General features: G+C 40.7%; 2 protein-coding genes across 3 annotated transcripts in view; one reads left to right on the forward strand and one right to left on the reverse strand.

The window, feature by feature from the left end:
* Positions 1 to 614: 614 nt before the first annotated feature.
* On the reverse strand, positions 615 to 17,169 carry LOC126390226 (protein GPR108-like). 2 transcript variants are annotated; one of them, XM_050044445.1, is made up of 19 exons: positions 16,566 to 17,169; positions 15,702 to 15,821; positions 11,912 to 11,962; positions 11,601 to 11,692; positions 11,439 to 11,509; positions 11,023 to 11,237; positions 10,875 to 10,943; positions 10,680 to 10,781; positions 10,469 to 10,602; positions 7,459 to 7,534; positions 7,237 to 7,310; positions 7,032 to 7,149; positions 6,817 to 6,947; positions 6,211 to 6,254; positions 4,902 to 4,940; positions 4,222 to 4,271; positions 3,641 to 3,724; positions 3,046 to 3,167; positions 615 to 2,348 (listed from the first exon to the last, which is right to left on the reverse strand). In XM_050044445.1, exons 1-19 carry the CDS (start codon positions 16,659 to 16,661, stop codon positions 2,261 to 2,263), a joined length of 1,776 nt encoding a protein of 591 aa, XP_049900402.1. In that variant the 5' UTR covers positions 16,662 to 17,169; the 3' UTR covers positions 615 to 2,260. The 2 variants fall into 2 exon arrangements, with proteins under 2 accessions (XP_049900402.1, XP_049900404.1); XM_050044447.1 differs by lacking the exon at positions 4,902 to 4,940 and having other exon boundaries at positions 16,566 to 17,168.
* Positions 17,170 to 22,082: 4,913 nt separating this feature from the next.
* Positions 22,083 to 27,306, forward strand: part of LOC126390762 (B-cell lymphoma/leukemia 11A-like) — a 39,965-nt gene continuing 34,741 nt past the window's right edge. Inside the window, exons 1-2 of the mRNA XM_050045208.1 lie at positions 22,083 to 22,426; positions 25,144 to 25,536. Of these exons, the coding sequence (XP_049901165.1) occupies positions 22,372 to 22,426; positions 25,144 to 25,536 (448 nt within the window). The 5' untranslated portion in view covers positions 22,083 to 22,371. The remainder of the gene's footprint in view (positions 22,427 to 25,143; positions 25,537 to 27,306) is intronic.

Below are 27,306 nucleotides of genomic sequence, written 5' to 3' on the forward strand. Positions count from 1 at the left end.
ACTGCTCTATTCAGTGGTTTAACTGGTTTAAATCGGTTTGTGTTGGAAAGGAATAGACATCTGAGGATGATCCAGCTCCTGATAAAAACCTCCTGAACAATTAACACTTAAGGAATTCTCACTGGGAGAAGTTTCAGCTGGTTGCAATCTGCAGTACTCACCGCTAGACACCACAAAGTGTCTTTTAGTTTTTACTTCTAGTTGAGGCTTCTAATCCTCACTTTGAGGAAAAAAAGCATTGCGGAGCATTGTTCCTGTGGGCTCCGGACAGCTGTGCTTGCCTGAGAAGGACTAAATGCACAAACTCGCCATTTTTAAATATCCCATAGAGAGAGACTCACTGCAGCCTGTTCTGTTTGTGCTGGATGGAGCAGCGAGTGACTACAACCACGCCCACATTTAAGAGTACTGTTTGTGGTGGAAACTCTAGGGTCTAGGTACCATGTCTGAAGGGTTACTGTTGGTTCCAAAGGTACCATACTGACAGCATTTGGTGGAAACGGGGCTTTTGACTGCCCTTCTTTTATACATGCCCCGTCTTTATAGAAATGGATTATTAATTCGTTAATGACAACTTTAAAAAAGTGCTTCAAAACATAGACATAACAGCTTCATTTGAGACCTTTCCAGAACACAAGCTTTATTGTGAAAATTCACACAGACATCAAACTGTCCTCTGTAACAAGCACAAAACTGTCTCTGCTCAACTCGTGTACTGACTGTTACCTCCTGTGCTCGTACCAGGAGACAAATTAACAGTCTGTAAACACAGTGTAGCTCCTTCATACCTGTACAGGAATGTCTGTGGTTAAATCTCAGTAGTCTGTCCTTAATTCCTCACATGTACTCCTCCCCTCCTTCTATTACAGGAATCAACCCATCCAATTTAAACTGAACCATCTGAATCACTGTCTATAAAGCCTCTATGCAGTTCTTACGACGTGTTATGTGTCTCCTTTTATATCAACAGTCTCTGTAAATTATTTACAAATGGCCATCTAACCTGCCCGGCTGCACACGTTTTTCTCATCTTTCACCAATAAGTCATCAATAATTAATAAAATAAGCTTCACATCAAGAGCAAGAAGGTAAAACCAAAAGCAGACAAATTCAAATATGATCCGTTAGGTCACCTCTCTGCCTAGATTGGCACAGTGTGGCCAAATGAGGGAAAAACAAAAAAAACAAAACCCAAGGCCGTCGTTGAACGTAATCAGGGCCACTGCTCTGGTTATCTGAGAGACTGATTCATCAACCTCTTTATTCATTAAGAGCTTCACGTGTCACTATCTAGTGCTGATTTCACAGAGATGTGAGTTGACCTCAACCACTAAAGCACTAAATTACAGCAGCAGTCCATGTGACGGACTGGGAGGAACTCTTACCTCTCCAACATAAACAATAATACTGAAATATAACATTTCAATATGCAATAAGTAAATATATTGAAATATACAACCTCTTCCATATATTTCAATATATAAATCAATCCTATGGGAAAAAGTAACATAACTTGTACTGCATGGTGATGAAGTTGTATAAGGAGCGATGGGAACATTACTGACCCCTGAATCGTGGGAATAAGAAATAACGTGTTCAGATTGTTGCCTAAATTTTAAATATATACTGATTAGCCTTTTTACCTGAGCATGGGCCACTGTCTCCAAAGGGAAGAAAACGGTTGTGTCCAAATCTTGTGTTGTCTCACATTCACACATACGTGTACTCACATCACCCACAAAAAGGTACAACTAAGAGGCTCGCAGAAGTACCGTATTAAATAGCCAATATAAATGCACTCAAAAGCAAGTCTTTCTCTAAAATGATAATTATCTTTGGAGAGAGAGAGAGAGAGAGAGAGAGACAGACAGACAGACAAAGAGAGAGAGAGAGAGAGAGAGAGAGAGAGAGAGAGAGAGAGAGAGAGAGAGAGAGAGAGAAGTGAAAACTAAAGAACATCAGAGCTCCTTTCCGTGTCTCCACCCATCATCCATGTGGCAAAAACTCGTCTCCATCTGAAACCCTTCAGAGTTTCTGGGTGGAGTGTTCCGAGGAATTGGAGAGCGTCCAACAAAGTTAGTCTTTAATTTTTTTTTTTGCATAGCCAGACAGTGGACATGACCACTGCAACCACTCTACGAGTCTCGAAAGGAAAGCTGTCACTGGGGGTGGGGAGCCTTGGTCCGTGTGCACCCCTTTGTACCGGCTGGCATGGGGAAGTTTAGTGGATCCTCCGACCCCCAAAGATGCAGCTTCCTGCTCACAAGGTGGACTCTTTCTGGCGCTCGCGTCCGTTACACGTCTTCTTGACTTTGGAAATTCCCTCCAGTGCACCTGACTCAGTCACACTGCAAACAGAGAGAAACACAGAGGAGCAACAGCACTTCAGTTAGAGAGCCTTTTAACTTTCATCAAACTTTGTTCCTGATTGATGTAAACTAAAAAAGCCGGCTTTATTCTCATGGGCGAATTCAAAGAAGGGCTGCGTGGCTTTAGTGGCCGCTAACTCGGTACACAAAGTCATTCTCAAAGCACCTTTACGGGGTGAAAATGCACCTCTACTCAAATGAGCTTCATTGCAAAAACGGTTCGAAACACAAAGATCAGCACAAGCAGTCACATGCAGCTATGGTGAATTTATTAGCGCCTTCAAAAAGCTGGTGGTAACTAAAGCGTCATCACCATCTTCTTTTAGTCTATAGTTGCGCTTTTGAATGCACCAACTTCTTTGACAGACTGGAATATTAAATCCCAAATTCAGTTTCTCGCTGTTATGTTTGAATTCTTTGCCTGATTTTTTTTAGGAATGCTTCTGCATTGTCAGTGGTCAGGACCCAGTACCTACAGTGCCTATGCTACTAGAGAAAAATCAGTATGGTCCAGTTCTCAAACTTTTGCCATCACCTTGGTACCTAAGTATTTGTTCTTGTGACATCCCTAATCATGACACAGCCTATACTGACAATGTGTAAGACATGTAGTGCCATGAGCCTGCTAATAAAGTGAGAAAATACTGAGCAAAATCAGTGTAGGGTGTTTGCTTACACTTCATCCGCCTCTACATCCTCCTCGTCCTGGGGAAGCTGGAGGTAGGGGTTGTTGGATGCTGGTCTGAACTTGTAGCCCGTCAACACGAAGAAGATCAGAGTAGACACCTCCACCAGAAACTGAAGAAACATGAGAGTGTGTGCTCAAAGTTGACCTGCAGCTCAACAGTTGCTTCTAGCTAACAGCCTCTAGCTCTGTCAAGAGAAACACATTTCTTCCCAACCATGCAAACAAGCTTCATATTACTGGCATCGGACCAGCCAAACAACAATATCTAAGTCTATGTGCTGTTATTCATTCTTAAAGTCAATGTACAAAAGGTTGAATGATTCAATCAATACAACATTCTCTCCTTCCAGTAAAGCTAATACCCTCCCTCTGGTGTTCTTGTCTATTTGCTGAATAATAAATGGCACTGAGTATGTGTTTGCAAACATCCTACTGGCATACATCCAAGTAAAACCTCCAGCCAATTATGCCTAGTCATCGCTGAGTCAGTGTAAGATAAAAGATTCCTCTGACCTTTTACAAACAAGTGCTCATTAAAGTAATAAAGTCAAATTGCTATTCAACAACATCGTTGTCGTCTTACCTCGTAGCACCACTGCCACTGGAAAGGCATAGTGACCTTGAGCAGGATGGCTATGATCCTTGTGAAGTAGATATAACACACAATCTAAAAAGATGAACACAGAATTACAAAAAATGACATTAAGATGACAGCTGGGTGGTTAAACTAACGCAGTTTTTATCTAAACTGAATCTTTTACTCAAGGTTAGTAAAACTTGTCTTGTGACAAAGAACAATGGTGCACATTGTCTAAATGGTCAAACAGTACGTGGGGTTGTTTGTAAAGCAGTTGTGGCTCTGCAGCAGTGACTCTGCTGAATGAGAATCCTGGTGCGGCCCTGCCAAACACTGTGACTCAGTATAATTCATTGTAGAGCTGAAGGATGATGCTAAACATCAGATAATAAACATGTCTGATTAAGAAATGTTCAAACATCATCAGCAACATCGACAACTTGCAAGCTTATCAAGCTATCAGTACTGTGCTTGGAAATTTCAATTTCACTGACAATCTAATAACGGTCAGCTCTTGTGGACGGATGGAAAGATGGATGGATGAGGATGAAAGAGGAGAAATACTGCTGAGCTGAATGCCTTCTTACCATAACGTAATAATGCCGGAAGAGCTTGAGCTTCTCCAAATTCATTGCAGCTGAAACAGACAAGGACACAATTGAATTAAAAACAGAACAAAAACACAAAAGTCTCAGTGTTGGGCAGGAATGCGTTAGTTATATTACTTTTGCCTGTAATTATTAGGGTAACAAATTACTAGTAGAATTTCAGTTATAATATCACACTTAAAGAGAACAAAAGGACACGCACATCCTAGAAAAGACTTAACCTAGGTGCTGGACCACAAAGAGGCATCAATGTAGAAAAAGTTGAGTCCGCACACTAGATACAGCTCCAAAGATTTAATGTGAATATCACCACATGTAACGTTTCGGGCACAGGCCCTTCATCAGACATGAAACTGGTACAGATCAGGTGATCCCTGACACTGATTTAAGCAGGTGTCTATTTACCAGTTTCATATCTGATGAAGGGCCTGTGCCCGAAACGTCACATGTGGTGATATTCACATTAAATCTTTGGAGCTGTATCTAGTGTGCGGACTCAACTTTTTCTCTATAATATTACACTTACTCAAAACCTTTACTCTTGTTGCCCTACTGATTTGAGATAATAACAATTGAGCACATCCCTGGGTTCATTTTCGTAATCGTCGCATATGCAAGTCACAAAGCAGCAAGCTAGCTTGGAAGACGGAAACTCTTACATTCAGCAGCTGGTAATACTCCCATGACTTTGACATTTTCTGGAGGAAAGATGAAGAACATTGTTGTTCCAGGTAGCGGTACTAAGACTCTTTCCACTGTGAAAAACACAACCTTAAACCTCCTGAAACACCGACTGTAACTGGCAGCAAAACAACGTGAAGCTCATGGAAATACACCCACCAAAGGTGAGCCCTCTGCAGCCAAGGAAGATGGCTGTAGTCTTACGCTAACTAAAAAAACAAACCTGGATTTTAATCATGAAAACAAGGCTACTAGCAACAAAGAACTAATGGAGCTTGTGGCTGGATATGTGGTGGATTAAATGTTTCCTCTCTCCACGACTGACTGACTGTCTCTCAGACAGTTCCTTGAGAAAACACAAGGGGTGTAACACGTATGCATACTGAACCCTTCCATACTGGGCGTTTGGTTCGGAACGCATTTCAAACCGAACAATAAGCTGAACTATTCTACTACATTTGGAAATATACAGCTTAAACTATGTTTAACAAAACGTTCTCATTGCCACTACGCTCAACAAGGCAGCCCACACGGAGCAGGCGACATGCTGTCTGCCCCTCTCACCTCCAAACCAAAACATTCTGCTCCAGAGCCGCTGTGTGGCTATTGCCTCTCGTTTAGCAGGCTAACACTATCACAACGCACACACCTTCAGAATTGAGCAGTAACTGCTGGCGGATGTAACTGTTGGATGCAACAACCTTGCAGGGGGTTATGTTCAGGATGGCTCTACTGCGTAAACGAACATGCTTTTAAGCTTGCCCAAAAAACACAGAAATGGACACAGAAATGGTGAGAAAAAGTTTACTAGTCAAACTCCACCATTCAGTACGACACAATTCTCAAGTGTAATGTGTTCAGAGAGAAATCATTGATTATGCTTTACCAGACTTGCACGAGCCCATTTCAGTCAGACCCTAATTCCGGCTGTGTTGGGAAAAAAAACAAGACTCCCAAAAGACTCCCAAAAAGAATTTTGTGAACCATCACACCCCTGGAAAATACCAGTCACAGGCAAACAAAGACTTCCAGGTAAGAAATTATTTGCAAGCTATCTAGCCTTAGCTGCACTTCGAGGAGACTGCCTTCACATTCACACAAAGGTGCACATGCAATGTCTGAATTTTGAGTAGAAAAGATAATGGAAAAGTAATATAACATACACTGTAACAAACTACTGTTGTCGGGGTGTAGTAAGAAAAAGTAATAATATTATTTTTTAAAGGTTTACGAGTAATGAGTAATACAGCCCAACACGTTTGGGCTGTAACTGATCAGAATTCTCACCTTTGCCGTCGGTGCTAGAAGCCTCCTGTAGGTGACGGATGGACCTACAAAGACAGGTATGTTTGAAAACTACAAATACATCTGCACACAGCCTGAACATGTTATTTAACATTATGGGTTAACTCACATGCACAGCTCATGTAACACTAATTAGATGAATTTTTCATGATAAAAAAATCAATCAGTGTTTCTGTAATTGTAAACTTGAGATTCTGAACTACAAACTGAAAATGTACGTTGTTTTAATTGCTATTCATGATGTAGGTCGGCTGAGAAGAAAGGAACTTACATCATGGCTTGACTTAGCTCTGATTGGCTGGTGGGGGCCGCTCACCCAGCCCACCACCATCACGCCTGCTTTTGAACATTATCTCCTGGTAACCTTGCCTCTTTCCTGCTGCTGTCAGTTACTTAAATTGACTCATATTTCTACAACATGCAGGGCCCAGTTTAACCACTAGATCCTCTTATCATAACTAGCTTCTGTGGAAACAGCCAACTGCGTATGCATCATTCCCAAAACTAGTCTTAATTCGATTTCTCAATGGATTTTTTAAAATGGAAAATGTAACTGATACAAATTAGTCAGACCGCACACACACTTACCAGACAACAGGGAAAAGGATGGCTCCGCAGCAGATGAGGTCGACCAGGAAGAGAATCTCCTTCCACAGATAATATTCACTGGAGCCTTCCTCCGTAGACTCGATGATGATGTAGGCGACATTAGCCAGGACCTGAAGAATGACGAGGGAGTGGGTCACCAAAACATATTCACAGAATGTTGACAATCACACACTGTTTCTCGTGCACACACACACCTGCAGAGGGATGACAATCATGAAGATCTTCTTTTCCTTGTCAGACAGGATGTATTTCACAAAAGCCCAGCCGGTGCCAATCAGTGCCAGTGTGATGAACAGCAGCGCCCCCTTGAGCCTGGAATGTACATCAATATAAACTGTAAGAATTAAACACAAAATAGAATCTTGAATAACTTTAATAATCTGGAGAAATGGTACTTACAGGTGTGTGATGTAATACATGACAGCCCAGCCTTCAATGGGATGCCCCTCAGTGTTGATGAAGTGGTAATTGATCTGAGAGAGAGAGACAAAGAATCCAGGTGTGTTGTGAGCACAGTGAGCAGTGCAGGCAGAACAGACAGACATAGCAATAAAAGCCAAACACAAACATGAGATACTACAGTGGTGAGAGCAGTCTGCTCTGTGATGATGGCGTACTTACACTATGGAAAACCAATGATGTGGACTTGGTGAAGGCCAGTGCCGCCATCAGCCAGTGGATCTTAAACACGCTGTACCTGTAAAAAAGCACATAGGGGCAGAGGTTAAAATATTTTATATAGCAGTACATCGATACCATTACACTGATTGATGTGATCATTCACACAGCTCAAGTTTCTCAAGTACTTTAATTTAGTTTATGCCTGTCACACTACACGACATTTCTGTCTGTTCCAACAGTCGCTATATGTCACATTACACGATTGTGGAGTCATAAAATCGTGCCGTGACTTGGCCGACAGACATGACACACAACACAAGGGTCCACACCCATTATCCCTGGTCGTCTTTCACGACGTGTGTGATGTCATTGGGTTATTCTTGTCCTATTTTTTATTATTATTACTATTATTTCAGTCACTGTGTCTGTTCATGTGCCAGCCTGAAATGTTGTTGTAGTAACGTAGAAACCGCCTCCAGATGTCAGGAGCTACATTTGAAGTACCGTACGCAAACATGTATGTCACTGAATCCTCCACAAGAAGTTCCTGTAAATGTTTCACAATAAAAGCCTGTTTATAAAATGGAGGGATTCTCTCAGCCGAAGTTATAAGGGGCTTTTGATTTGAAAAAGATAAAGGGACGGCGCGATGCATTAACTTTATCAAGGCAAACAGGAGCGGATTAAAAGTAAAAATATATAAATACAGAGCCTATTCAGTATGTAGTCTGTTTCAAATGAAGCTGGTACCCTCTGCAGTTGTGGTGAGTAAAAGCCCCGCCGCTATTTTTTTAATATTCTTACTTTATGTCCGTCTCCATTATAAAGAAATAACATTCTTTGCTAGCTTGATGCTAATGGCAGTACTCAGCAGGTTGCTTTAGTGCCTCCCCATAATTTTTCGGTGTCATCAAGTCATTTGTCATAAACCTTTGGTAATGTAAACCTACATGACACTCGTGGCTCGACAAAGAACTACATACATGTGAATGTGAAATAGTTGTGTTATCATAACAGCCTGTCACAGGTTACAGTGTGATGATTAGGGGAGAAATGGCAGAGCATAAAAAGTCCAGGTGGGAAAAAAACATCTCAGTCATTTAGGATTTTGCTAAAAGAAGGAAGTCACCTGTTGATTGTTTTTTGTATTTGGGAGCTGTTTAAATGTGTAATTTGTGGTAGATTTTATTTTGTTGAACTATTAATATTGTTACAGAATCTGAATCTCACTCTGAGTTAGGCTTGTGCCGATTTCCGGTTTAACCAGTTCGGTCCGGTTTAAGACCTCCACCCAGTTTAATTCACGTCAACCGGATGCGAATATGCTTTTCGTCGGCGGAATCTGGGAAAATTCGCAAAAGTCCCGCCCTCAAGCGCTAGGATTGGACAGGCAGCTTGTCAGTCAAACTCGCACCCCAGCCAGAGCTTCGTCATCATTCCTTCATTCATAAGGGACTATATTCAACTTATCTTGCATTGTAACATGCATTATGACAACTTAATAAGGTTTACGTTTGTTTATAAATTAAGTGGAGGAGCCTACAAGTGTTTTGTTTAGTTTGTCTCAAGAGGCTCCGCGGACTGCGGACTCCGCAGCTCAGCTCCGATGTCTGCTGCTGCTGCGAGAGAAGTGTCATTCTGCTTCTTCTTCTTCTTGTGTAACCTTGTGTGTATTGGCGGTTAACACAGCATTATCGCCACCTAGTGGATTGGAAGCGCATTACACCTATAATGGGCTTTTATTGGGAAAAATAGCTCAAATGCGACCCCCAGTGGTAAAATTAGGTATATAATTCGATATATCGGTTCGGTTAGATATTTGGCTTTCAATCAAACCGGTTGGAAAATTTTCAAACCGGCACAAGCCTACTCCGAGTTACTGTTGTTGTTCCCAAACTAAGGAAATGGGAGATTATTTTTGTTTAGTTTTTACTGAATATTTGAAGCAAAGTGTAAAACTAGATAACTTATTTTGTTGCAATTCTATTTTCTTAAATGAATAATAAAATAATGAGATTTATATGTTTTTTTCTAATTTGTCAAATCATCAAGAATATCATTATCACAAAAATACCCTGAAATATTGTGATGTTATTTTAGGGCCATATCACCCACCCCTACTAAGAAGTATTACAAAATTGTTAAAGATGTACAATTTACAAAAACAAAAAACACGAACAAATTACATTAACCAATGAAGTGTTAAGATGTTTTTTCAATAATGATAATGTACATGATGATTGTAGAGATGGAAGCAGGTTGTTCCAAAGAGATGGTCCTCTGTATTTTAGAATTATTTGGTATAATTATTATGAGAATGAGATTATACTGCAAGAATTATGTGAGAATTTGTAAATGGATGTTTTGATATAGTTTTGCTGTTGTTAAATGTTCCCGTTACTTTAATTCATCAGTAGTTTTTTTCAATTTCTGGATTCTTTGTTAACCAGAGGCATGTGAGAAAAACATTCTTACAGAATTTAATGTATCATGGGGTAAGTAATTAATAAGTAATTGATACACAAGTGGTGATTTGGGGGTGAAGTATTACTTTAAATGTCCATCTAGCGTCTTTATCAGGTCAATTTTTTTTATTTGTCTGATACTTTGGTTTATGATCAAAAACCTATAAAACTAATGACATTCTCATCACGTTCGGTGCCAATAAGCAAATACTGGCATGTTAACAAGATAGTAAAATGATAATCAGTATACCCACTATATCTGGGAGTTCGTGTCGTCATTGTGAGCATGTTAGTATACTGCTGTTAGCATTCAGCTCAAAGCAACACTGAGCCTCAGCACAGCTTCACTGAGCCACTGTGGCTGCAGACTCTTAGTGTAGTTACAATGCTGGTGTTGTAACAGCTTAACAGGATATTAACATTACTCAGCAAACAGCCCTCAAGACTCTGCAAAGTGATGTGGCATCTTTAAATAACGTAAACTGCAAGATTCTGTTACACAATACTGTAAGCTTTCATGTCAGTGTGCCTGCATGCATGTGTACCTGTGCTTCATGAGTGTGTACACCCAGATCATGGCAGCGGTGAAGAAGACTCCGGCCATACCGATGTAAAGGCGAGACAAAGGAATTTCTGCTGCAGACAGGTAGCCACCTGGATTCTCCTCTATCACTTCCACCTGCAGGGGATACATTCAGGTCAAACACATGTACACACCTGAGCATGCACGTATGAACACAAACACACTTGACTTACGGCAAATGAGTAGGGTAGCTTGATTCCATGCACCCTGTTCTGACAGTAGTGGAACTTGAGGCTGTACAGACCCTCCGCCAGCATCCCCACCACCATGTGGAACTGTGGAAGGGGGACGGAAAAAATGTCACACGACAGTAAACAACATCAAACACTATTCACATCACGAATAATAGTAAAGAAAGATGTGCTTACTTTGAATTTGTATGAACCTGTGTCCTTATCTTTGTCCAGAGCTAGAGTAAACTGGGTGTTCTTCCCCAGCTAGAAGCAAACACAGATTAGAAACTGATGTTTAAGAATATATCACAGAAACAGAAAAAGGCACACAAACACCTTTTACCTGGAATTCCTTTTCATCCTTTTCAGTAGCTTCTACTGAAGGCTTTGCTTCTGTCTCAACTTCTTCCTTCGGAACCGCAGATTTATTTTCCATTTCAACAGCCTTCTTGTCAGCCTTCTTGTCTGTCTGACCTGCATTGTTCTCTCCATTTGTTGTCTGTTTATCCCCAGGTTTAACAGCAGCAATAGCAGGAGCTTGTCTGGCTTTCCTCTGGCCTATAGGAAAGACATAGAGGTACAACACACACAATGCTACCTGTCACATTCTTTGGTGGTACAATTGAGCTATTTTCAAATTCTCACAGGATATTTCAAAGTTAAGTCAGTTTAAAATGATTCATTCTGGTGCTTAAATATGAAAGAGAAGCAAAACGCTGAATGATTTTGTGAGAGATGTAAAGTGTGAGCGGCACTGACCTTTAGGCGATTCACCCTTTGGCTTTGCTCGCAAGATGTTGTCTTGATCACCCATAGCTCTCACATTGACACTACACAAACACACATTACATAGTCACCCTTCACGTTAGGCTGTCAGGACACAGTAATACAGACTTTGTGAACACTGGTGCTGAGACATACCTGAGGGTGCTGATATCAATGAGAAAAAGGACGAGAGGCTCGTTGTTGGTCAGCTTTGTGAGAGTCAGTGGGCATGTCTCGGTCTCTTCCGCCTCCAGGAACAAAAAGAAAAGTCAAATAATCAAATCTGAACCACCAACTGCACATTTCACCACTAAACCTGCCCTGAAATACCAATAATTTTAAGCATCAGTATCTTACATCAGTTGAATTCATAACATAGGACAGCACTATAGCATGACTACTTACAGCAAGTCTGGAAAAACCATGTGCAATATTCTACAGAAATGTTTATGACTGGATGTACTCACAGTGTAGGACAAGACTCCATTCACACGTGACCTTGAGAGGCTGAAACCAACCTAAAGAGAGTGTTATAAATGTGGTCATTCAGTGGGTCAAAAGCACATGATGTCCAGTATACAGTATTTCACCGTGTCATCATTCAGCACTTCATATCTTATAACTCTGGCGCCATTTAAAGGAACAGTTTGGATTTTCTGAAGTGGGGTTTTATGCAATACTTATCCATAGTTAGTGTATTACATTAAGTTGATGTCAGCCGGCATGCCTCCAGTTTGGAGAAACAGACTGGAGTCTGACACAGAAGCAAAGTCACGTAGTGCTTTGGATTAGGGGCCTGCAACAAAACATGTTTCAGCCACCTTAAAAAAAATTATATCATCAACAGTTTAGGTTTTTGCTATACTGAGAGGATTTTCACTGCCACTTTCGACGGGGACGATGTCAACATCTTTAGTTCTCCATCTATGCCCAACCAGACTCCATGGAGAAAACCAGTAATTTTAGCTCACTGAACATTAGAGCTGCTGGTCTACCCCTGCCTTGATCATTTAGTCTGTTGGTGTTATTGTGTGACTTTGGTGAATCCAAACTAACCATTTAACCAAAGTCACACAATAACACAAACAAAACAACTGTTTGGGGCAGCAGTAGACCAGCAGCTCCTGTGCTCAGCAATGTTAAATCACAATTTTTCTGAATGGAGTCTGGCTTTGAGAGTAATATACCAGCTTCAATTTTGGATCAGATATCACTGTCTGATGGTGAGGTAAAGCAGTGACAATACTCTCAATATAGCATACACTTAAACTGATACTGACTTTTTAGGGTGGGAATTTATTTTTGGTGGCTAAAATATGTCTTGTAGCTGACCCCCGTCCACAGCAGGACATAGCTTAGCTTTCATGTCAGACTCTTGCCTGCTTCCCCAAACTAGGGGAGTGCCAGCTGACATCTACTATGTAATATACTATCTATGGATAAAGCCTGATTTATGGTCCTGCGGCGTACCTACGACGTACCTACGTCGTTGCGAACCCTTCGAACTTCTCCGTCACTCCATTTCGTCGCGGTGCAATTCACCGCCAGAGCGGTAGGAGGCTGCGTTCCTTTCCTGAATGGTTATCGTCGTCTCTAGTTGATTCTTTGTTTAGCTTCCGGCTTTTCCGGTCACAGAGAAATGAACGCGGAGCACGGACAGACGGCTCCGTCCGTATCTGTATCCGTATTGAACATTGAGCATAAATGGGCCTTAATACTGCAACATCTACATCGCAACAGGAGATGTTTAAAGATGGCGGGGATGGCGCAATCTGGAAATACAGAACCGGAAATACGTTGCTACCAAGCAAACCAATCACAGCCCTCTCGGTCTGCGTCGCCTCGACGTGTAGTTACTTTTTTGGGGAGGTGCACATCAGGCTACGCGGGGGGCTACGGCGAGCCTTCTGCGTAGCCACGTACCCTACGACGTAGCGACGTCGTTGATTTAACGCAGGACCATAAATCAGGCTTAAGTACCCCATACAAATCCACTCCAAAAGATCTGAAATATGCCTTTAAGAGCTCCCAATGTTTTCCGGCAACCTCCAATGGCCAAAGTAAAATAAGCAGTCAAAACACTACGGGTGAAAGCAGTCAGCCCATAAGCAAGAATGCAAATTAGTTCACTGCTCTGTGATTCTTGTGTCGAGTTGGCCTGACATTTCACTGCTGCTGAAAACAATCACTCTACTAAACAGTGCACTTTGAATACTCAAGGCAGAAACTGCCTTAATCTAAAATGGAGGTTATATCACTTTTTCAACTGATAAACAGCACAGCTAAGTGATAATTGATATGTGCCTTTTGACGTTAACTTTATGAATAACAGCAATGTTCATAAAGGGAAGGGCTGGGCGATACATATATAATACATATATACACACTATGTTTTCATCTGATCTATTATTTGTCTTGGGCATTATATTCACATTATTGATGACCGTTTATCAAAAATTTCATTGTCTAAATATTTTGTGAAAGCACCAATAATCAGCCCTACAATATTGTTGTAATATTGATAGTGATAAAAATATCCCAATATTTGATTTTCTCCATACCAGTCTGCCCTAATAAAGGGTATAAAGTATAACAAACAATGATGTCAATCCAAGGAGCTCTTTATCTTAACTATACAACCTATTATCACTGTCCTAAAAAAAAAGATTTGTCTGAAATATTCATTTTTAAATTAACTGAACTGCTGAAAATTGCCCAAATTATTCTTATAAAATACTTATTAATACTCTTCACTCCATTAAAAAAGCAATGTTGCTACATGACAGTGTTCTACGACTTTGTCAACCATTCAGTTCCCTCCATTCACACCTCACTCCCCCATGTTGGGAGATACAATCCATAATTTTGATGTGAAGATGAGTCTGAACATTGATGAGTCTCAAGAAATGCCCTGCATATCAAACTGCAGACTATTTTACTGTCACGTTTTATTACTTCTTTGTGACAACGTGTTAAGAGATTTATTTTCCTTACACAGTTAGTAACATTGCCTGATAACATTAGCAGCATTTTAAATTGATTGGGCAGTTGTCTTTATCCTTCTGCAAACCGTTAGCGCAAACTATTAAGTATTTAGGAAACAAGACTCAACAATAAAGATTGCTCGAATGCCCCAGGGTGAATAACATGCCATGTCAGGCTGGTAAATCTAGCAAAACACTTGCCTGATCGGGCAAGTGATAAAAAACGGAATTAAACACATTATTTTATTTGGAGCTACTGATGGAAATAGCTAATTAATAAGCCATCTCGCTTCATCTCACTTTTATTGTGCAGTTTCAGCAAGACTGAGAGCAAGGCGGATAAAACAGGGTTGTTTTTAAAAGGGTTCCAAAAAATGTGATTAGAGTGCCACAACAAGAACCATCGCACTTGCATGGCAGTTAATAAATAAAACAATTTGTACAGGCGGCACGTACAAATTGATTGGGTGAGCAGATTTCTGATCCACTTTCCTGCCTAGTCATAAAAAAAAGAAAAAAAGAAAAGACATCCACATTGAACCCTGAGTAAATATTTGGAGCATGATATACCTTTGACAGTGGACAGTAAAACAGTAACGGGATTTACTGCACCAGGATGATGAATGTGGGATGGACTCAAAAGCATGCATGGTCTTGGTAATATATAATATGTATTACAATTTAAATACAAACTGCAAACATTTGGATATATGTCAGACATTATCCCAGCACACTGTATACACTATCATATCCACCTAGCTCATGTATATAACGCAACCTGTAACATATATCATTCTATACACTTCTATATATTTATATATGTGCGTAGCAGTCAGTGTTTATGGTAGTCAAGTGGTTATGTTACCTAGTTCAGCTATGCTGTCAGTGTTTTTAGCTGTATGTCTATTCTGTGTATGTGCATCGAGAGCAACAAAAAAACTGATTCAAATTATTGCATGTGCACATACTCGGCCAATAGAGCTGGTTCTGATTCTGAAGAGAGAAAAATGTCACATTGAGTGACAGTGTGGCTTTTTGATGTGTTTTTGAACAAAAGGGAGCTCTATGGCACTCAGCATATGATCAGTTCATCGTTGGTTTGTGTGTTTGCACAGGATTCATCATAAGATAATTAGAGAATAACACCAGCCTCTTTTCATTTATTCAGTAAAAAACGTTATGAAAAAATGATTGCACCTGTTGAAAAGTTCAAGTAGGCCACGTAAAACAAACACACACACACACACACACGTAAAAAACAAACAGCTCTTACAGGGTAGAGGCTGTAGTTCACCAGCTGCTCTGGGAGGCGCAGAGAAAGCAGGTTGACATCCAGAGTCCCATTGGCATAGAAACCAAAGTTGTTGAGGTCGACGGCAAACCGAGTTTCATTCTGGGAGGGAGAACAAATAAAGTGTCAGAGATGAGCTGTTGTAGAGGGGATAATTTTGGGAAAGGCGAGGCAAGGCAGCTGTATTTGTATAGCACAGTTTGTACACCAGAGCAATTCAAAGTGCTTTACAGAGCAATAACATATAAAACATGATAAAGGATAGATTTGCAATAAAAGAATTAAGAGAGAAGATATAAATGGTAAGGTAAATTTGATGACTTTATATGCTGCTGGTAGCTTAACCTGTAACCTATTACATTATATTATATATTATAGCTATGTATATGTGGGATTATTATCTATTAATAATCTAAGCCTGTAAATTAACTTGTCAGATAAATGTAATGAAGTAAAAACTACAATATTTACCTGCAAAATGTAGTGGCATTGTAGTATAAAGTAGCAGAAAAACGAAGTACTCGAGTGAAGTACAAGTACCCTAAAGTTGTACTTAAGAGCAGTATTTGAGTAACGTTAAATGTAACGGAACTAACTTCACATTCCACCACTGCTGGGAGATGAGCTCATATGCCTGTCATCATCGTCATAAGTCACGTTTTTAATACTTTACGTAATTACCAAGTGATTACACTGTCACAACAACACGACACCACATTTGACTCATCGTCTGTCAGGGCTAATTAAAGCGTACTAGCTAGCTAATAAAACGCCGTCGGGAGGACAACAACTAGCGTAGCTACTAGCTAGCTAGCGTGGCTCCATTTTGCGAGATAGGCACCTTACCTTTAAAGTGAGCTTGTGTATCCTCGCTTTGCACCCAGCCAGCAGCAGTACGAGTAAATATCCAGCCACAACACAACCTCTATGCGCCACAGCCATCGTCAACTTGCTAACGGTAACCAGCTGCTAACGTTAGCAAGCGACAATCTTGCCAGATGGCTAAACAGTAAGCTAGCTATCAGTCCCAACAGTATATGAGGCGAATTACAGCGATGTTAATCCTTAAACACAGTGTAACGGCTCCTTAACTGGGTCGTTAATGGTCAAATCCGAACCACTAATGTTATGTTTTCTGATTCTTTTGTGCTTTCATCGCGGTAACAGTAACAGCTAGCCTGTTGGTCTCGCTTCCTGGTGTCGAATCAAGGAACAAAACATTACGCAAGGTAAGGACAAGTTCGTCAGCCGTCGAAGGCTGTCACGCGGAACACAGCCGTTAGTACGATTCAAAGGGTGATACCGTGTAGACAAATATACGAAAGAAGGATAAATATAATTCACGAAAGCTCTCTACACGAACTACACATTATCTCGTGTTATTTAGCTGTCAAAAATCGCTTTGTTCCACTTCGCTGTCACGGATCTGACTACACCTTCAGCTAGTTGTCCTAGATTTGGTCATGTCCGGTGAACGGCTGGAAGTGTCACGTGACGATCCTCCACGTCGGATGTCTCCGGGTCGAGACAAGTGTCGCATTACCGCCCCTACTGGAGTTAAAATGGTTAACACCCAACTCTGAAATCTATCCACAAATAAATATATAAATAATAATATATAAATATTTCTGAATAATCAAATAATAATAATAGCCCATTATTTTCTTGGACCTGTTCCTCGTGACTTCCATCTTCGTGACTCCCCCCACACTGACTACACTCAGATTCTTTTCCACAGTTCATGCCAGTGCACATCTCATCTCTACATTGACCACATATCCCCATAAGATGTCTACACACCAGCAAGCTGTGTCCAAAATTTCCAATAGTGCCTGAAAATAGCTGAAAATACTTTGTCAGGCAGGATTATTGAGTCAAAATGCAACATAACAGATAATATTGCAAACCTTTCTCTGTCACTCATCTTGAACACTGCTTGATATGGAATCATGGGAGCGCCATGAAAAAGGACAAATCTGTAAAAGTATAAGAAAATAAATGTGGAAATATAAAAAGGAATTAAAGCAAAAGCAACATGCAGCAATTAACATGACACTTCACTTTGGTGCCCCCTTTGGGTTGGGCTCAAAATGCTTTGATAGGCCTACTCCTCAACATGTAATAGTCAAAATAAAAGCACCAAGCTAATAAAAATGTGGTGAAACTTTTTCATTTAAAGAATATAATTTACAAGAAAAGCCCCAAGCCATTAAGTTAACCTTTTTCTTTTATTGTAAATCGATGGTGCGCCAGAATTTAAAGTTTTACTTTGGTGAACACTTTTACTTTGGTGAATTTGGTGAATTCCGGATCCGCTCTCTAGACCGGAACCAGAATCCAGACAAAATTCAGAGTGAATGGAAACCAGGCTCTTCCCCGTACGTGAAGAGCCTGGTGACGCGAGGCTAACATGTAATGAAGATATCTAAGAAATTTATGATGATTCAACAAAACCAAAATGAGGCCAATGTGATGCGAAGCCACGCCCTTTGCAAACATTTCTTATTAATGATGGTGGCCATGTTTTTTGACCAATCTTACTCATTTACAGTACAAATATGTGTCTAAGTGAGTCCCGCGAGGCATTGTCCCAAATTTGATGTTGAATCAAACTAGAACGGTATATTCATTGTATTGTTTTTCACATTATACAAATAAGTAAAAATATCCATCATGGTGGACTGTCATCCTGCAAGAGGCTTTTTTTGTAGAGCACATTGAGCTGGATATGTGTGCCACATTTCAAGTCAATGGCGCTGACAATGTGAGGGGCGTGGCCTTTCCAAAATCACGTTTTTGGGCGTTAATTACAGCGCCACCATGTGGCAGATTGGGGTCCTATTTCTCGGGTAACATTTGCATTTCCAGTTACTAGGCCAAGTTTCAAATATAAAAAGGAATTCATGCAAATACAACATGCAGCAGTTAATATGACACTTCACATCTTGGTTGGCCCCAGAACATTTGCTCTAAACTTGGTGAAATCCTGTACCACGGGTTTAGAGGAACACATTTGTGGTGTTTTTGGTGCCCCCTTTGGGTTGGGCTCAAAATGATTTGATAGGCCTTCTCTCCAACATGCAATGAAGCTATCTACAGAGATTTATGATGATTCGACAAATCGCTAATGAGTTATGACCAATTTAATGCAAAGCTGCCCTTTTAGCAAACATTTTTCATCATGCTGTTGACCAGCCTTACTCATTTATAGTAGGCTAGAAATGTGTGTCTAAGTTAGTCCCGCAAGGCAGTGTCCCAAATTTGGTGTTGAATCAAATTAAAAAGGTCTATTCATTATAGTGTTCATTAGTAAGAATATCCATAATGGCAGACTTTTATGGTCAAAGAGGCTTTTTTTAGGAACTAGGGAAGGGAGTTGGAAACTAGCAATAGCTATAATATCTGTATGCGGAACATCAGTCAACGTCAACTTGTTTGTAACGAGTGGAAGTGGTACTATGTTAATGTGTATTATCTCTATCAAATAAACTAAATAATAATAAAATAAATTTTGTAGAGCACACTGACAGTGTGAGGGGCGTGGCCTTTCCAAAATCACGTTTTGGGGTGTTAATTACAGCGCCACCGTGTGGCAGATTGGAGTCATATTTCTTGGGAAACATTTGCAAATTATTTCCAGTTACTAGACAATAAAAACTAAAGTAATGGTTAGAGTTGTCACATTGAAATTTAAGATGTGTTGATGGATTCATGTTGTCACCTCATGCATTGAGCAACATAACAAGTAAACATTCCATCTTAAAGTTGCCAATAGTTGGCCCAATAAATCATTTTTCTCAGACTGTAGCTGCTTTATAAATATATAAATGAATAAAAATATAAAGACATAAATTTGAAAATAAAAACTGTTAAACTTTTTCCACTATATCTTATTATTTGTCTTTATTCTTTTATTTATTCAGATCATTCGTTTTTATGACCCTTCCTATGATTCCATGATATAAATCACAGTTAAAAAACAAACAAGGCTAGTTATATTCTATAAGGATATAAAATATAACAACACTATGACTGATTATTACAGTCCAGTGACTTTTCAGCAATGTCTCATTAATGTCACAGAGTGATGGAAACACAGATTAGCCAAGAAACAAATCTCCTTATATTCACTGAATATAAACTCAGGTGCATTATTATCATTTCTGAAGAAGCCTTTGCAGACATGGTTTGTGACAGTCCCACGGCAGGTGTCTGTATTGTACCTGTGCCACACACTGAGCCCAGTAGAGGGCAGCAAACACCACACAGTGATGCAGGCAGCGTTGTTTCAGACCTGAATGAGACCAGTGACACTTGTACTGAGCGGTAGGTAACTGATGTTACTCTGTTAATGTTACCAGCTGCTGTAAGTTACTCACTTTGGTTTAATGTCTGTGTTTATATTCAGAGCTGTAACACAGTGAGTTAATTAGGCCTGTGACTGAGTTTCCTCTGTTCTTATATCTCAGTTTCAGCAGCTCACACACAGTTAGGCCTACATGCAGCATATCTCCAGCCGTCAGTGCTGTCTGCAGCTCCGTCTGCTGTGAAGTTATTCCAGTACAAAAAATCATTGAAGGGAAGACTCATCTGTCTGATGATTGCTTACTGATCAACACCCAGGAGCAAACGTTATTTCAGTCACCTAATAAAACAGTCCTTTGCTTTTAAATCAAAAGACATTGGCTTCTAAATGTAGGCTTTATTTTTTATTAGTCTAATGAACCCACGATTGAATCATTTTATATTACACTGATGTTAAGTTGATCTTCTTATCTCGGTATCTTTTATTTAGGCCATGCAAAGGCATGGGTTGTGTTTTGTCATTGAGAGGGGACGGACACATATAACACAGAGGGCCTGGGGTTTCTCTGTAAGGACATTCTCAGCATCAGACACTTGATTTCCTGCATTCTGGTTCATTTTAATGCACCAATTTGTGCCTTTTCTGCATCAGTGCACATGTTGAGGGGGATCTGTCCCCTGCTGCCCCCCCTGAAATCTACACCCATGCACTTGTCTCAACATTTGCATTGTGCACAAAAAATATAGTTGATTAAAATAAATTCATTTAGTAGCCTACAGATAGGGAAATCCTGTTAACAGCTCTCCTCATAGATCCCTTATAGAAACCTTTAATGTGAAAAAAATAAATAAATAAAAAAAAAATCTATATCTATATATATAGATATATATAATGTATAATGCAAAAAAACCCACTGTAAAACACTCTAATAATAAAAAAATAAAAATAAAAGCAAATCTAGATATATAATACTATGTATATATGTATATATATATATATATATTAAAGCTTTCTCTCTCTCTCTCTCTCTCTCTCTCTCTCTCTCTCTCTCTCTCTCTCTACATATATATATATATAAAGCTTTAATCTCAAAAATTAAACACATTTAATAAAAAAAATGCAAAATACCCACTGAAACACTGTAAAAAAAACAAAAAAAACATGATAACAAAACAAAATGTAAAATAAATAAATATAAAAGGGTTAGGGTTATATATATATATATATATATATATATATATATATATAGCCTACTATATATCTTTCTATATATCTTTCTCATAGATCCCTTATAGAAGGCTTTAATCTCAAGACCTAAACAAATTCCACAATAAAATAAATAAACATGCCAAAAAATACACACACTAAAAACACCCTGAAAACAAATAGTAAAAATTAGTAAAAAAAAACAAAAAACAAAATTAAATACATAAAAATTAAAATTACATATATATGTATATATATATATATATACATACATATACATATATATATGTATAGGGAAACAGTATAAACAGCTTTCTCACAGATCCCTAATAGAAAGCTTTAATCTCAAAAATGTATTTAATGCAATAAAAACACTCCATCTCACCTTAATGTAAAATTACAGCGGTTTACTGTGAACATTTACATAATCACTTAATATTCATATCAGCCTGGGAATGAACTCTAATTAATATGAATGGAGCAGTAAAGCAGAGTTTATCCTCCATCACATCCCTCCTTCACAAGGCTCTGTGCTCCATGCGCTCTCTCCTGCTCCTTCACTTCCTTGGATAACTCCTCTCTCTCTCGCTCGCTCTCGCTCTCTCGCTCGCTCTCGCTCGCTCTCTCTCGCTCTCTCGCTCTCTCTCTCTCTCTCTCTCTCTCTCTTAGCCCAGCCCCCTTGATCCCCTCTGTCCATTGGTGTCTTCAGGGTCTCTGTCTCCCCCTCCACCCTCCCTCCTTCCATAGGTAGTCCATAATGAGTGTCCATTGGTTTTTATTACGGCTTGTCCCCCTCCCACTGGCCGGCTTTGCCCTGCCCATGTTTTCTGTGTCTCAGTCCGTCCATCTCCTGACGTTCAAGTTCGCAGGAACGTCACGTCCGCACTTGAACTTGCAGCTCAGGGGGGTATCGCCGTACCCCCATCACTCTCTTCTCTTTGCGAGAAAAGTCATGAAGAGGTCCGCACAGCCCGTAGCGCGCGACGCCTCACCCTCTGTGTGATCTGCACTTCATTTTTTCTTTTTTTTTTTTCCTATTTGGATGTCAGACGCATCAATGAAGATATTTCATTTGGAGTCTACCTTATAGGAACGGATTTCCCAATGTGAACTCAGCTGAAAAGCCGCCACTGAACCAACATGTCTCGCCGCAAGCAAGGCAAACCCCAGCACTTGAGCAAACGGGAGTTTTCGCGTAAGTGGAGATATTAATTTGACTTCATTTAGCTGTGTGTCCCTCTCAGAGAGCCACCTCTTGTTTCCTCACAGGGCAACTTCCTCGGGGAATTTCACTAGGTATGGACGCGGCCACGTACGGACACAGCGCGCTGTCCTGAGTGAAATTACAAACACATCCAAAACAACAGGCTGTGTTATATTGATTATGGGATCCTCTGGTGGAAGTTTTGAAACAACGTGACACACAGCTTCAACTTGTGTTGGTTAACTGTGTTGTTGTATAACGCAGCCTTCAAGGTTTCTTTCGCCATTAAAGGGCATGCATGGGCTTTATGGCCAGAGACCTTTGCCTATATGAAAGCAGCCCGAGCCTCCCACTGCTGCCATTCCGCTCTTAAGTTTCCAGGTACAGCCTTTAAAGCTGCTCCACAATAACAACCCTCGCTCTTTGTTTTTGTTGTTAGGATGTATTTACAGAGGTTTGAGCTGGTTTGGACACAGGGAAGTGGTGTTTACATACCCACTTGCCCACAGCGCAGAGACCTCGTGTGCGTTACAGGCGGAATATAGTTTGTGTGTCACAGATTCCTCACAGCTGCTGTTCTAACATCACCTTTTCAACGCGCAGTTTCTTTATCTAGTGTCAATAACAGATGTGTGTTGTATAAATCCACGCTCATGTCCGTGCGTACTGTTTTACAAGTAGGGGCTTTTGCGCGCATGTGTTATAAAACTGCAGGGCATTGATTGAGATTGCATGATGATATTTTTCACGCTGTCGAGACGCGTTTTGATTTGCAGGACATGTATTTCCCAATATCCATTTGATAACAGCAGGAACTGCTTTATCATTTCACTCTTATATGCCAGTGAATGTGGAGACGTCTCCAAATATACAGATATAATTTCAGCTCCAAGTGGAGATCAGGAGGCGGTGGAGTTCTTTTGTACTTTATTTATTTTTATCATAAAATTGTCTCTGCATGCTGTTCCCATTTCGGTTAAAACCAATTATGCTCTGGCAACATGTACGCCTTCATTTGAGGGCTAATTGTCAGAGGGTTTGCCAGTGGGGGGCGCAATGTGATTGTAGTCCTGTGGGCCACTTCTGAACTTGAACTTGATCCACTTTATCCCCGTGCTGCTTGACCAAGCGCACGCAGAGGATCGTTTCAGCAGAAATAAGTGATTGTGTATTTAATGCTCCTTGTGCTGCTCATGTGTGGTTTCTGAAAGGACGGAAAGGGAAAGTGAAATATGCAAAAATATTCAGAGAGAATGCAGATGTAAAATGTTTAAAGACAAGCACTTATGGGCATGTTTGCATGGAGCAATTAACAATAATTTACAGATTAAAAAACAGACTTGATTTACCCTTGCAGAGGTTTCATGTAGCCTGATTAATTTCCATCTTCAACTCTGACCCAGATCTTTTGAGTTCAGTCACATTTAGTTGGAAAAATATGTTTTATATCATCACATTATTTATTTGAACAACAAAAAATTAAAATTTGAGAACCACGCCTTGTAAAATCTTGTCTTGGGGCCAATGTTGTGCTGTCACGTAGCAAAAAAGCACTTTATTACATATTAATACAGGCAGGAGAAATTTACCTACATGCTTTTATATATCTATTGTTTTTTTACTCTGTTTTAACTTTAAAAAATCCCCTGCTTCATATGAAGTCACTGATCTGCTTTAATAATCAGGGAGCCATACAAATCTAAGAAGGAAAGCGACGAGGCCTAATGATGCTCCAGATAGTGAAACAAACCTTCTCCTGTAGCCCAGCAGGAAACACTGGCCCACACTACTTTAAATTCTGCCGCAGTCAGACGCCTGCAAAAAAGGATTATATTTTAGTTTTCAAAGTTATTCACATCACTCTTCGCGTGGCATCAAAATGAGATTATTTGGTTTGAAGAAAATCTTTCCACCTAACCCAGCCTCACACACCCCGCCTATGTCCATGGCATAAGCTGGTTAAGATAAGCTCCAGTAAAATAGGGGCAAATTCCCTCATCTTTAATGCAGTCGAACATACAGGTAACAGGGCCTATCTTGCATAGTCCCTCACCACCTCTTCGTCTGACCCGACACGGAATTAAAGGTTGAACCGGCGGCAAGAATTCATCACATCTTATCTCAACATCCCAGTCGGGGCGCCCAATGTCGTTTACCGTGTGGCTAGATTACTTCTTTTAAAATGCTCTCTCTCTCTCTTCTCTCTTCTCTCTTCTCTCTCTCTGCCGGTACTTCAGGGACCTACTCCACATCCAACCCCTCAATGTCTAACCTTGGTTCACGAGATCCCAGCACTTTTAACGAAATGGGGTCCAATCATCTTGAACTCAAATTAGAATCTATTTTTTGATTCTCAGAGGTGTTAGGTTCATTAAAAAAGCGAGATTGGCAGCACAATAAAGAGGGTCAAGCAACTTAATCGTTTGGCTGCTGCCTGCAAGCTGAACATGTCAGTCCTTATCGAAGCAGTCGGTGTACTCTTTCTTTCTTTCTTTCTTTCTTTCTTTCTTTCTTTCTTTCTTTCTTTATCTCTGTCTGTTAAAATATTTTTAAACACATTTTCCAGCCTGACCTTATTCCTGTTGATATCTTGTTGTAGCAATGAAACACTTAGTCTGCTTTCCAGTGCCTTTCCTGACACACATCTGTTTACAAGCTCTACAGAATCCCTCTGAACTATATCTCACTATCTTCTCTTTCCCATCCAGCTGAGCCGCTGTCAGGTGTTTTACCAGAAGAAGACTCTCAGGACTCCCCCAGGCTGGGAGTGGCTCAGGGTGAGCCCCTAAAAGGGGACCAGGACCTGCTGACCTGCGGCCAGTGCCACTCCCGCTTCCCCCTGGCTGACATCCTGCTCTTCATCGAGCACAAACGGAGGCAGTGCCATGGGAGCCTCTGTATGGACAAACCCCTGGACAGGCCGCCGTCCTCTCCGCTCGCCTCGCCTCTCTCCACCTCCTCGTCGCACTCGCGGACCCACCATCAGCATCCACGGAGGGCGTGTCACCCAGTGGAGGTGGCCGTTCAGGTGTCGCCGCGGGATGAGGATTGTTTATCTGCACCCTTGCAAGGAATAATCCCCAAGCAGGAGAATATCACAGGTAAACACATGTGGGAGATTAAAATGGCTGCCACACAAGAAATAAATAAATGAGCAGGAAAAACAAAAGTAGGAAGTGAGTCTGTAAGGTGTAACGGTGTGGAGTGGGTCTACACTTCCTGAGGTTCATAGAGAGTTTATTTCAAAAGGGAACAAATGTTTTCTTAGATTTCCTTTGGTTTTCGCCTCTGTTAGTAGAGACGCATCCAATCTGCATAACCAGAGTGTGAAATATCTGCTGCTGCATTTAGGAGCTGTGAATCTCCCTCAGTGAGCCACGAACCCACATGAAAACCATCCGAAGCTGAAAATGATTGTGAGAAACGGAAACGTTTGCTGATAGTGAGGAAGACACACACAGACAAAGAAGCAGATTATGAAAGGGAGAGAGCGAGAGAGACAAGAAAAGATGGATTTCTTTTGGTTTGTTGCTGCATCACAGATGTGCTCAGATCCTGTGGCCTCCACATTCTCTCTCATGTGGTGGTGAGAGATGTATCTGTATCCCTCCCTGGCTTATTACACCGCCATATCTCTTGTTCCCTCAAATATGCGCCTGCGAAGGCTCACTCTGATGCTAAAATTAAAAAGAGATAGAAAAGAATGTAATTATGCCAAACTGTCGAGCGTTTATTTGAGGAACCCTACAGCCACTAATTGTCAGTGTTTTTCTTGATTTGAGTAATTAAGGACTTCTTAAGGCGGCTGGTCGGTTTGTTGTTTGTCCACCGGGGCTGAATGAGGCTGTAGTGAGAACATGAGTGGCTGTGCAAACAAGCGTGGGTCCCTTATGACTGGTTTTACAGAGTGGGGTTTGATTTTGACCGGCCTATTTGAATGTTTATTCATTTCCTTTAACAGATCCGATATCGTGTGCCAGACTGGGATGATTGTCTGGGCAGATTTAATTTGAAGCCAATTCAGGCTAAATGCGTGGAGAGCAGTACTCAATAATGTGCACTACTGTACCGTATTAGTCAGTGCTGCAGCTCGGCAGACGGCATTGTAAAGGGACTACTGTTATCTGTTGTTAGCTAGTCAGCCCACTGTCATACAGAATGACCACTGTTCATTAGTGTGCAGTTTGTTAAACATCTGCCCCGCGTATGAGCACACACACACACACACACACACACACACATAGACTGATATGTGCACACACATCCTCACACACGCCTGTCCACTTCCAACATGCCTCTTGGCTCTGTCAGCTGTTCGAACATGCTTTTCTTTGCTCATTTAGTTCATCATGCAGTGGAGTTCACATGATATCATAAGGTCACTGGCATTGTGAGCGGAGCTTTATTTATAGGCCTAATGTCTCTTGGCGTTGTGTAATTCAGGCTTTTCTTGAAGCTGTAACGAATGGATTAATTTGGTTGTACGTGGAGTGAGGCCGTGCCCTGCTGTGAAACCTCACCTGACTGTGTTATAACCCTGTTATAACATTTCTGTGTGTAAAACCTAGAAGAAGGGAAACATGAGTGTGTGAGGTCAGGACTGCAGATAAGGGGGAAAAAAAGGTAGATTTAGGGTGAAAAAGAAGACGCAGCCACTGTGCAGGACGGCGCACACATCAGTCACGTATGCATTAAAGCAAGCCCCCGCCCACGCCTCCACCACCTCTCTTTTCTGCATCCAAGATTGATGGATACAGACTGGCAGTGCCAGCGCACCACCCCGTGCCCCATATGCTAGCTGCCATGTTCCCTCACCCTGCTCAGTTAGACGCTGACACTGAGATGAGGCATCTCAATACATACTGTCCCTA

The sequence above is a fragment of the Epinephelus moara genome, chromosome 5, assembly GCF_006386435.1.
Source record: "Epinephelus moara isolate mb chromosome 5, YSFRI_EMoa_1.0, whole genome shotgun sequence".
NCBI classification, from domain to species: Eukaryota; Metazoa; Chordata; class Actinopteri; order Perciformes; family Serranidae; genus Epinephelus; species Epinephelus moara.